Source organism: Pangasianodon hypophthalmus, chromosome 30 (assembly GCF_027358585.1).
Source record: "Pangasianodon hypophthalmus isolate fPanHyp1 chromosome 30, fPanHyp1.pri, whole genome shotgun sequence".
In the NCBI taxonomy this organism is placed as follows: Eukaryota; Metazoa; Chordata; class Actinopteri; order Siluriformes; family Pangasiidae; genus Pangasianodon; species Pangasianodon hypophthalmus.
In genome coordinates this window covers 652839-665338 of record NC_069739.1, presented here as the reverse complement: position 1 = coordinate 665338, position 12500 = coordinate 652839, and the positions used below count along the sequence as shown (strand labels likewise).

General features: G+C 39.7%; 1 protein-coding gene across 1 annotated transcript in view; it reads right to left on the bottom strand.

Annotated features, from left to right (window-relative positions):
- Positions 1-9569, bottom strand: part of eif2b2 (eukaryotic translation initiation factor 2B, subunit 2 beta) — a 14376-nt gene extending 4807 nt beyond the window's left edge. Inside the window, exons 1-4 of the mRNA XM_034298983.2 lie at positions 9446-9569; positions 8899-9077; positions 400-520; positions 1-49 (exon numbers count right to left, since the gene is read on the bottom strand). The exon at positions 1-49 is cut by the window's left edge and continues 103 nt beyond it. Of these exons, the coding sequence (XP_034154874.1) occupies positions 1-49; positions 400-520; positions 8899-9070 (342 nt within the window). The 5' untranslated portion in view covers positions 9071-9077; positions 9446-9569. The remainder of the gene's footprint in view (positions 50-399; positions 521-8898; positions 9078-9445) is intronic.
- Between the last annotated feature and the right edge of the window lie 2931 nt (positions 9570-12500).

Sequence of the window (12500 nt, the reverse complement as noted above, 5' to 3'; positions counted from 1 at the left end):
CTTGTGCAGAGACTCCTGCTGATCGGCTTCTTCACTGCTGCCACGAGACCTACACACACACACACACACGTACACACACACACACGTACACACACACACACGTACACACACACACGTACACACACACACGTATACACACACACACGTATACACACACACACGTATACACACACACACGTATACACACACACACACACAATACCGTAGAAGTTAACATCTTACACTGGATAAAGAGATTAATGTGTAAGCAAGACAGTGTTTATGTTTATGTCTCTGAAACATGTTAAACTGGGTAAAACACACAGCGTGGATGTTGTGTAATGTTGTTAAAGTGTGTGTGTGTGTGTGTGTGTGTGTGTGTGTGTGTGTGTGTGTGTATAGAGAACGCAGCGTACGTACCTGGCGTATTCCTCTCGGATGATCTTGAGCACTCGGCGGATCATGTTTCCGACGGTGGTCTCTGAGGGCTGAGCTGCAGTCATTCTCCTGCCCTCCTTACGTATGATCTCCATCAGGTCACCTACACACACACACACACACACACACACACACACAGACGCCATGACGGAGCTGAAACACTCACCTGCAGAGGAACACATCAGTCAGATAAAACGGTAACGATGCTAATAGCAACTGAAAATTTTTTTATGTGACAGGAGCAAACAATAAACTGGAGGCGCAGTATTTAAGTAACACTGTGTTGTGCTGTTCTAGGAAACTAATCAACACCAGCATGATGTGATGAAGTGGAGTCACTGTCACCACCCTGAAGTTGATTATTTTCCTTAAACAGCACATCCCCAAGTGTTTTACTGCACTTACACTACACCATTTTACCGATGATTACAATTTTTTACAATTTTAAGGAATGACGTCAGACTTTTTATCCATTTATAGTTACATTTAATGTTACTTCCTGTTCTCACTTACATTATAGCAGCTATAAACAGACGTTCCTTTCAGTAATGTTTATGCTGCTACCCTCACAGTCCTTTTATAAACACTGTTAGGACACGCCCCTCTGCTGTTACACTTCCAGCTGACCTCATGTGCTGCTCCTGTACCTGTACCTGTACCTGTAACTCTACCTGTACCTGTAACTCTACCTGTAGCTGTACCTGTAGCTGTACCTGTACTCTACCTGTACCTGTAACTCTACCTGTAGCTGTACCTGTAGCTGTATCTGTAACTGTACCTGTACTCTACCTGTACCTGTAACTCTACCTGTAGCTGTACCTGTACTGTACCTGTAGCTGTACCTGTAACTGTAGCTGTACCTGTACCTGTAGCTGTACCTGTAGCTGTACCTGTAGCTGTACCTGTAGCTGTACCTGTACCTGTAACTCTACCTGTAGCTGTACCTGTAGCTGTAGCTGTACCTGTAGCTGTACCTGTAGCTGTACCTGTAACTGTACCTGTAGCTGTACCTGTAGCTGTACCTGTACCTCATATCCAGCAGTAAAATGTTTAAATTTGTGGATCTCAATCCTGTGTGTTTTATTGAGTGTAATAAGTTGGAAATGACGCGCTCAGATCTCAGCTCTGGAGTGTGATAGGACGAAAGTAATGGCACCCCTGTGTTAGTCTTCACCTCCCTAACACACAGTGTGAATTTAGTGAAAATCGGAGAACGTCAGATTTTTCGCCCAAAAAAATAGTAAGGGGTTAGCCTTTGTGTTTTTTTCAGCGAAAAATTCAACCTTCTCCGATTTTCACTAAATTCACACTGTGTGTTAGGGAGGTGAAGACTAACACAGGGGTGCCATTACTTTCGTCCTCTCACACTCCAGAGCTGAGATCTGAGCCACTGTACTGTATCTGTAAATGTTCCATAAATGTACTATATCTACTGTAACCCAACTGTAACTGTACCATAACTACTGTAACTGTACCATAACTACTATAACTACACTGTAACTGTACCATAACTACTGTAACTGTACCTGTAACTGTACTGAGGCTGTACCTACTGTAACCACACTATAACTACACTGTAACTGTAACTCTACTGTATCCACACCTGTAAATGTACCTGTAACTGTCACTGTACCTCTACCTGTAACTCATATCCACCAGTAAAATGTTTATTTTATCAATTTAAATGTTTAAATTAAATTATCAGTGATTATTTTAAACCATTCATGTCCTGTAACTGTATTGAAGCCATAACTATAACTTTACCTGTAACTATACCTGTAACTGAAATGTACTGTAACTGTACATGTAACTATACCTATAACTGTCCTGAATCTGTAACTGAAATGTTCTGTAAACATAACTACTGTACTATAACTGTACTATAACTACTGTAACTCTACTGTAGCCACACCTGTAACTACACTGTAACTGTACCTGCCAATGTAACTGTACCACAAGTGTACTGTAATTGTAGTGAAGCTGTAACTGTCCGTGTAATGTACCTGTAACTGTACTGATGCTGTAACTGTACTCTAATTGTAATGTAACTACTGTAACCCACTGTAATCACACCTATAAGTATAGGGTAACTGTACCACAAATGCACTGTATTGCTGTATCATAACTGTCACTGTACCTGTAACTGTAACTGCACCTGTACCTGTAACAGTAACTGTACTGTAACTGCACCTGTACCTGTAACAGTAACTGTACTGTAACTGTAACTGCACCGTAACTAACTGCACCTGTAGCTGTAACAGTAACTGTACTGTAACTGCACCTGTACCTGTAACAGTACCTGTAACAGTAACTGTAACTGCACCTGTACCTGTAACTGTACTGTAATTGCACCTGCACCAGTAACTGTACTGTAACTGTACTTGTACCTGTAGCTGTACCTGTAACAGTAGCTGTACCTGTAGCTGTACCTGTAACTCATATCCAGCAGTAAAATGTTTAAATTTGTGGATCTCAATCCTGTGTGTTTTATTGAGTGTAATATGTTGGATATGAGAGGCTCAGATCTCAGCTCTGGAGTGTGATAGGACGAAAGTAAACACACCCCTGTGTTAGTCTTCACCTCCCTAACGCACAGTGTGAATTTAGTGAAAATCGGAGAAGGTTGAATTTTTCTCTGAAAAAAACACAAAGGCTAACCCCTTACTATTTTTTTGGGCGAAAAATCTGACGTTCTCCGATTTTCACTAAATTCACACGGTGCGTTAGGGAGGTGAAGACTAACACAGGGGTGCCATTACTTTTGTCCTATCGCACTCCAGAGCTGAGATCTGAGCCACTGTACTGTATCTGTAAATGTTCCATAAATGTACTATATCTACTGTAACCCTACTGTAACTGTACCATAACTACTGTAACTGTACTGTACAGTAACTGCAGCTTTAATGAAGCCGTAACTATAACTTTACCTGTAACTACCGAATCTGTAACTGCAAATGTTCCATAAATATACTGTAACTACTGTACTATAACTGTACAAAAACTAGTGTAACTCTACTGTAACCACACCTATAACCACACCTGTAACTGTACTGTAACTATACTATACCTGTAACTGTACCATAACTACACTAACTGTACTGAAGCTGTAACTGGAACTACACAGTAACTGTAGCTTTACTGAAGCCATAATTATAACTTTACCTGTAACTGTACTGAGGCTGTAACTACTGTAACTACACTGTAACTCTACTGTATCTACACCTGTAAATGTACCTGTAACTGTCACTGTACCTCTACCTGTAACTCATATCCACCAGTAAAATGTTTATCAATTTAAATGTTTAAATTAAATTATCAGTGATTATTTTAAACCATTCATGTCCTGTAACTGTACCTGTAACTGTACTGAAGCAGTAACTGTACCTGTAACTCTACTGCAACTACACTAACTATACTGAAGCTGTAACCTTACTGTAACTGCACTGAAGCCATAATATAACTTTACCTCTAACTATACCTGTAACTGTACTGTAACTACACTATAACTACACTGTAACTGTACATGTAACTATACCTATAACTGTCCTGAATCTGTAACTGCAAATGTTCTGTAAACATAACTACTGTACTATAACTGTACTATATCTACTGTAACCACGCCTGTAACTACACTAATTGTACCTGCCAATGGAACTGTATCACAAATGCACTGTAGCTGTAGTGTGATTGACAGTGTAGCTATAAGTGTACCTGTAACTGTACCTGTACCTGTAACTCACATCCACCAATAATATGTTTAAATTTGTTCATCACAAACCTGTATGTTTTATTGAGTGTAATATATTGGAAATGAGCAGCTTCTGAGTAATGTACTGTAACTGTACCTGTAATGTACTGTAACTAACTTTACCTGTACCTGTACTGTAACTACACTATACCTATAACTGTACTGAACCTGTAACTGTTCCATAGATGTGTCATAACTATTGTAACTCTACTGTAACCACACCTGTAACCACACCTGCCAATGTAACCACAAATGCACTGTAGCCATACTGTAACTGTACCTGTAACTGTAACTGTATCTGTTCCTGTACCTGTTCCTGTACCTGTTCCTGTAACTGTACCTGTAACTGTACCTGTAACTGTACCTGTAACTGTAGCTGTACCTGTACCTCATATTCAGCAGTAAAATGTTTAAATTTGTGGATCTCAATCCTGTGTGTTTTATTGAGTGTAATATGTTGGAAATGAGGAGCTCAGATCTCAGCTCTGGAGTGCGATAGGACGAAAGTAATGGCACCCCTGTGTTAGTCTTCACCTCCCTAACACACAGTGTGAATTTAGTGAAAATCAGAGAACGTCAGATTTTTCGCCCAAAAAAATAGTAAGGGGTTAGCCTTTGTGTTTTTTTCAGCGAAAAATTCAACCTTCTCCGATTTTCACTAAATTCACACTGTGCGTTAGGGAGGTGAAGACTAACACAGGGGTGCCATTACTTTCGTCCTATCACACTCCAGAGCTGAGATCTGAGCGTGTCAGTGTGTGTGAACTGTGTACAGAGTGTATAGAGTGGAAGCTCATGTGTGTTATAGCAGCTATAAAGAGTAAAGAAGCGTAAACTCTTGTGTCCTGAAGATGACGGAAAACGTAATGTTACAGCTTTACCTCTAACACTGGAGACTCCTTCAGTAAATGCTAAATAAACATCTCCTTACTTTAAGAAAACTTCACATCAGCGATTATTTTTAAACCATTCATGCACTGTAACTATACTATACCTGTAACTGTACCATAACTACACTGTAACTACCTGTAACTGTACCGTAACTACACTGTAACTACCTGTAACTGTACCGTAACTACACTGTAACTACCTGTAACTGTACCGTAACTGCACTGTAACTACACTGTACCTGTAACTGTACCGTAACTACACTGTAACTACCTGTAACTGTACCGTAACTACACTAACTGCACTGAAGCTGTAACTGTAAATGTTCCATAAATGTACTATAACTACTGTACTATAACTATCATAACTACTGTAACTACACTGTAACTGTCACTGTACCTATAACTCATATCCACCAGTAAAATGTTTAAATCATTTTATCAGTTTAAATGTTTAAATTAAATTATCAGCGATTATTTTAAACCATTCATGTCCTGTAAATGTAGTGTAACTGTACTGAAGCTGTAACTGTAATTACACTGTAACTGTAACTTTACCTGTAACTGCAATATACTGTAACTGTACTGTAAAATTACTGTAACTGTATTGAAGCTGTAACTATAACTTTACCTCTAACTATACCTGTAACTAATGTTCTGTAACTGTACTGTAACTACACTATAACTACACTGTAACTGTACATGTAACTATATCTGTAACTGTACTGTAACTACACTATAACTACACTGTAACTGTACATGTAACTATATCTGTAACTGTACTGAATCTGTAACTGCAAATGTTCTGTAAACATTATAACTACTGTACTATAACTATCATACCTACTGTAACTCTACTGTAACCACACCTGTAACTACACCTGTAACTACACCTGTAACTAATGTTCTGTAACTGTACTGTAACTACACTATAACTACACTATAACTACACTGTAACTGTACATGTAACTATACCTATAACTGTACTATATCTACTGTAACTCTACTGTAACCACACCTGTAACTATACCGTAACTACACTAACTGTACTGAGGCTGTAACCGTAACTACACTAACTGTACTGACGCTGTAACCGTAACTACACTAACTGTAACTGTGCTGTAACTGTACCTGGAATGTACTGTAATTGTTCTGTAACTACACTGTAACTGTACACGTAATGAATCTGTAACTGTAAATGTAAACATAACTACTGTAACTACACCTGTAACTACACTGTACCTGCCAATGGAACTGTACCACGAATGCACAGTAGCTGTAATGTAACAGTAACCGTACTCTAATTGTACCATTATTATAAGTGTACTGTAACTGTACTGATGCTGTAACTGTACTCTAATTGTAATGTAACTACTGTAACCCACTGTAATCACACCTATATCTGTACTGTAACTGTACCTGCCAGTGTAACTGCACCACAAATGCACTGTAGCTGTAACAGTAACTGCATTGTACCTGTACCTGTAACTGTAACTGTATCTGTTCCTGTACCTGTTCCTGTACCTGTTCCTGTACCTGTAACTGTACCTGTAGCTGTACCTGTACCTGTAACTGTACCTCATATTCAGCAGTAAAATGTTTAAATTTGTGGATCTCAATCCTGTGTGTTTTATTGAGTGTAATATGTTGGAAATGAGGAGCTCAGATCTCAGCTCTGGAGTGCGATAGGACGAAAGTAATGGCACCCCTGTGTTAGTCTTCACCTCCCTAACACACCGTGTGAATTTAGTGAAAATCGGAGGACGTTGAATTTTTCGCTGAAAAAAACACAAAGGCTAACCCCTTACTATTTTTTTGGGTGAAAAATCTGACGTTCTCCGATTTTCACTAAATTCACACTGTGCGTTAGGGAGGTGAAGACTAACACAGGGGTGCCATTACTTTCATCCTCTCACACTCCAGAGCTGAGATCTGAGCGCGTCAGTGTGTGTGAACTGTGTACAGAGTGTATAGAGGGATGGAGAGAGTGAGGGATGGAGGGATGGAGAGATGGAGAGAGTGAGAGATGGAGAGAATGAGGGATGGAGAGAGTGAGAGAGTGAGAGAGAGAGAGAGAGAGTGAGAAAGTGAGGGATGGAGAGAGTGAGAGAGTGAGAGAGTGAGAGAGTGAGGGATGGAGGGATGGAGAAAGTGAGGGATGGAGAGAGTGAGGGATGGAGGGATGGAGAGAGTGAGGGATGGAGGGATGGAGAGAGTGAGAGAGTGAGGGATGGAGGGATGGTGAGAGTGAGGGATGGAGAGAGTGAGGGATGGAGGGATGGAGAGAGTGAGGGATGGAGAGAGTGAGAAATGGAGAGTGAGAGAGTGAGGGATGGAGAGAGTGAGGGATGGAGAGAGTGAGAGAGTGAGGGATGGAGGGATGGAGGGATGGAGAGAGTGAGGGATGGAGAGAGTGAGTGAGGGATGGAGAGAGTGAGAGAGTGAGGGATGGAGGGATGGAGAGAGTGAGAGAGTGAGAGAGTGAGGGATGGAGAGAGTGAGAGAGTGAGGGATGGAGAGAGTGAGAGAGTGAGGGATGGAGAGAGTGAGAGAGTGAGGGATGGAGAGAGTGAGGGATGGAGAGAGTGAGGGATGGAGAGAGTGAGAGAGTGAGGGATGGAGGAATGGAGAGAGTGAGAAATGGAGAGTGAGGGATGAAGAGAGTGAGAAGTGGAGAGTGAGAGAGTCAGGGATGGAGAGAGTGAGAGAGTGAGGGATGGAGGAATGGAGAGAGTGAGAGAGTGAGAGATGGAGAGAGTGAGGGATGGAGGAATGGAGAGAGTGAGAGAGTGAGAGATGGAGAGAGTGAGGGATGGAGGGATGGAGAGAGTGAGAAATGGAGAGTGAGAGAGTCAGGGATGGAGAGATGGAGAGAGTGAGAGAGTGAGGGATGGAGGGATGGAGAGAGGGAGAGAGTGAGAGAGTGAGGGATGGAGAGAGTGAGAGAGTGAGGGATGGAGGGATGGAGAGAGGGAGAGAGTGAGAGAGTGAGGGATGGAGGGATGGAGAGAGGGAGAGAGTGAGAGAGTGAGAGAGTGAGGGATGGAGAGAGTGAGAGAGTGAGAGAGTGAGGGATAGAGAGAGTGAGAGAGTGAGAGAGTGAGGGATGGAGGGATGGAGAGAGTGAGAGAGTGAGGGATGGAGAGAGTGAGAGAGTGAGAGAGTGAGGGATGGAGAGAGTGAGAGAGTGAGAGAGTGAGGGATGGAGAGAGTGAGAGAGTGAGAGAGTGAGGGATAGAGAGAGTGAGAGAGTGAGGGATGGAGGAATGGAGAGAGGGAGAGAGTGAGAGAGTGAGAGAGTGAGGGATGGAGAGAGTGAGAGTGAGGGATGGAGAGAGTGAGAGAGTGAGGGATAGAGAGAGTGAGAGAGTGAGGGATAGAGAGAGTGAGAGAGTGAGGGATGGAGAGAGTGAGAGAGTGAGGGATGGAGGGATGGAGAGAGGGAGAGAGTGAGAGAGTGAGGGATGGAGAGAGTGAGAGAGTGAGGGATGGAGAGAGTGAGAGAGTGAGGGATGGAGGGATGGAGAGAGTGAGAGAGTGAGGGATGGAGGGATGGAGAGAGTGAGAGAGTGAGGGATAGAGAGAGTGAGAGAGTGAGAGATGGAGGGATGGAGAGAGTGAGAGAGTGAGAGATGGAGAGAGTGAGAGTGTGAGGGATGGAGAGAGTGAGGGATGGAGAGAGTGAGAGAGTGAGAGAGTGAGGGATGGAGAGAGTGAGAGAGTGAGGGATGGAGAGAGTGAGAGAGTGAGAGAGTGAGGGATGGAGAGAGTGAGAGAGTGAGGGATGGAGAGAGTGAGAGAGTGAGGGATGGAGAGAGTGAGAGAGTGAGAGAGTGAGGAACACACCGGCGCTGCTCCAGCGGGCCTGAGCGGTGATCCTCCGCAGTAAAGCCGCGGTGTCTCTCGCTGTCTCCGCCGAGCCGCGCGCTGATCCGGAGCCGCTGCCGCTGCGCTTCAGCTCCGCCAGAAACGCCTCAATGCGCTCCGACAGATCCGTCTCCTTATCCGCTCCCGGCATCTCTCCACTTCCGGTCCCACACACACACACACACACACACACACACACCGGGATACACACACACACCGGGATACACACCAGTAAACACTCAGAGAGACACAGCGATCACAGTCTGATCACACACTCTCTCTCCTGCGCACACAAACAGCAGCCTCGAGCCACTTCCGGTCGCCTTATGACAGATACTTCAAATTAAAAGTTCGGTGAAAACTCTACGGTTATGAATAAACAGAAGAAAATGCAGTTAAAATACAAATATCAGTTAAACTACTGTATTTTACTCAACACGAGCAATTCGCTTAGATTAAAAACTAAACGTAGAACAGAGATTAAATCTTACAGAGAGAAAGAAAGAAAGAAAGTCTGTTCACACACCTGTGTACAGAAACAGCGTCAAACTAGCTTCAGTAACTAGCCTCTATTCACTTCCGGTCGCCTTATGACAGATATTTCAAATTACAAGTTCGCCTTAATGACAGATATTTCAAATTAAAAGGTCGGGATTATTCAGTTATTAATATAAAAAGCAACTATTTTTTTTTACTCAACATGATAAATTAGTGTTTCTGGAAATTAATAAACAAACAATAAAAATCAAATGAGAATCGGATTAAAAAAAAAAAAAGGAAAACCTCATCACAGACGTGTAGACAGAAACAATGTGAAGCTAGCCACAACAACGCTTTCACTTCCGGTCTCATTAAATATATATTTTTTAAAATAATAATAATAATAAATAAACACTAAAATTTCAAAAAATGTGAATATAAAAATACAGGAATTATCATCTACATAGCTTCCTTCAATAACAGAGCTCTACATAAAACTAGAAATTGTGTTATTACTTTGTTTCACTGAATAATTTAATAAGTTTGGCTGAAAATAATTTTTAAAAAATCTAAATGGGAATTAAATCTTGAAGGAGTAAAGAAGGAAAAAGAGAAAGGATAAACAAAAGCTAAATAAATAAATAAATAAAACATATAACATTGTGATTCATTTTAATTAATAGATTAATATAATATAAAATAATATAATAATTAATATAACAGATAGATAGATAGATAGATAGATAGATAGATTGATTGATTGATTACACGTTTGTGTACAGAAACAGTGTGAAGCTAGCCACGAAAACCACACTGACTTACGGTCTCGGGAAGGCAAATATTTCAAAATAAGAGTTCGGGGAAAAAAAAGTTTAAAAATGTAAAGATAGATAGATAGATAGATAGATACACAGACGGATGGATGGATGGATAGATAAATAGATGGATAGATAGACAACAAAAACACATACAATTAAAATCATGAATATAAACCACTGGGGTTGATGGCTGATGGTTTACAGAACAGTTTCCTACAAATAAACAGGAAATAAACTACTTTATTTTATTTAAATAAAATTACTTAAGTTTAAATTAATGTGGGTGAAAAACAAACAAACAAAAAAAACCTCTTTTTTTCTTATTTTTAACAGAAATGAAGGAATTATCGTTGGTGTTTGCGGTCATTACTGTGGACGAAATCTCCATATGATTAGCATCATTTAGACTTTTTGCACCTATAGCATTAAAAATCTAAGAAAAAAAAATATGAATATGCAAATCAGCTTCACCTCAGAAAGGGTTTCATTTCCTTATGAAAGTATGAGATTGTATCTGTTTAAGCAGAAAATTTCATTTAAACACAAGAACACACAAACACACATGATGTATACAATAAGATGCATTTATTTAAACACACACACACACACACACACACTGCAGTTCTGTCCAGAGGAACAGCGTGAAGGCCCTGAGAATGTGTTTATAAGCAGATGTTTTATCCGAACAGTGCAGAGGACAGAATAAATACATCATCTTCTGCTTTTATAGCTTCAGGACTGAACAGTTTCTCACTCAGGTCTCCATCAGTGAACAGTTTATAACTTCAACAACACAGACTTCATGTGGAAATGAATTTCCTGGTTACACAACTGCACTATTTGTCCATATAGTACACAATAATAGAAGGGATTTATTTATAATCGCACTATCCGTTGCACTCAGATGAGGATGAGTTCCCTCTGAGTCTGGTTCCTCTCAAGGTTTCTTCCTCATGTCGTCTCAGGGAGTTTTTCCTCACCACCGTCACCTCTGACTCGCTCATTAGAGATAAATTCATACATTTAAAACTTATATCCTGAATTTATATCTCTCTGTAAAGCTGCTTTGTGACGATGTCCGTTGTTAAAAGCGCTAAACAAATAACACTGAATTGAATATTATGACTGAATCTGTACATTAATGATCTGTAATATTAATAATAATAATATTATATACACTAACATCTGCAGAACTACGACTATAAAACACTTCAGAGCCACCGAGTGATCATTTCCTTTTATTCGGACTTTTTTACCCACAATTCCAAGCAACCGGAAATCACACTGTGGCTCATAAACATCACACACTGACGCACTGAAGAGTGAAAAACACAAATTCACATCAGAGTGAAAAAAAATCGTGTTCGGAAATGTGTCAGAGTCTCCGAGTTTAGAAAAGAAGTGAAATAAATAAATAAATAAATCAAACGGATCATTAATGTACAGATATAGAAAGTGCAATAAGGTTAAAATAATAATAATAATAATAATAATAATAATAATCTGCATTTTATAAATTAATTTCTGCTTTGAGTTCACACACACATTCAGAGCTGAAACAGAAGAAAGAAAGAAACAAAGAGGAAAGAACAAAAGTAACGAAAGAAGTAAGTGATAAACAAATAAACACTTAAAGAAGGAACGAAAGAAAGAAAAACAAATGAAGACAAAAAGAAGTAAAGAAAGAAAGACATGTAGAGATTTTATGTAGACATGTAAAAGGATTTTACAAAAGAAGGAAAGAAGGAGAGATGAATATTTCTTTATTTGTTTGTTTATAGCACCAGAGGGAGATTTTATTACTTTATCTATATTTATAAATATATATGAGATATAATACAGGTATTTACTCATAAAATTATTAATATAAAATAAATAACATAAGGTTTGTCACTTATATTCTGATTGATTGTAACTTTAATACGATAAACACATTTTATAACATTTAATATATTTTTTTAAATATATATTTGCTTAAGTTCAGATTTAAATTCAGTGACTTAAACCACACGGTGTTTATTTAGTATTTTTTAAATAAAAAGCTGCGGGACTCACGTCCCTGTTCCCTCGTCCTTTAATATTAAAATGTGTGAATAAAAAAAGCTCAAACTCAGAACTGTTTAAAGTAACAAAGTTTATTGAATGACAATCCAGCGTTAATCACAAAAACCAACCGCCACGACATCAATAAACCGCCAGCGAACATCAGCTACTGAAAATAATCCTAATATTAAATCAAATAATCCGTCACCTTCTAACCAGCTGCACCAGAAACATCTAATC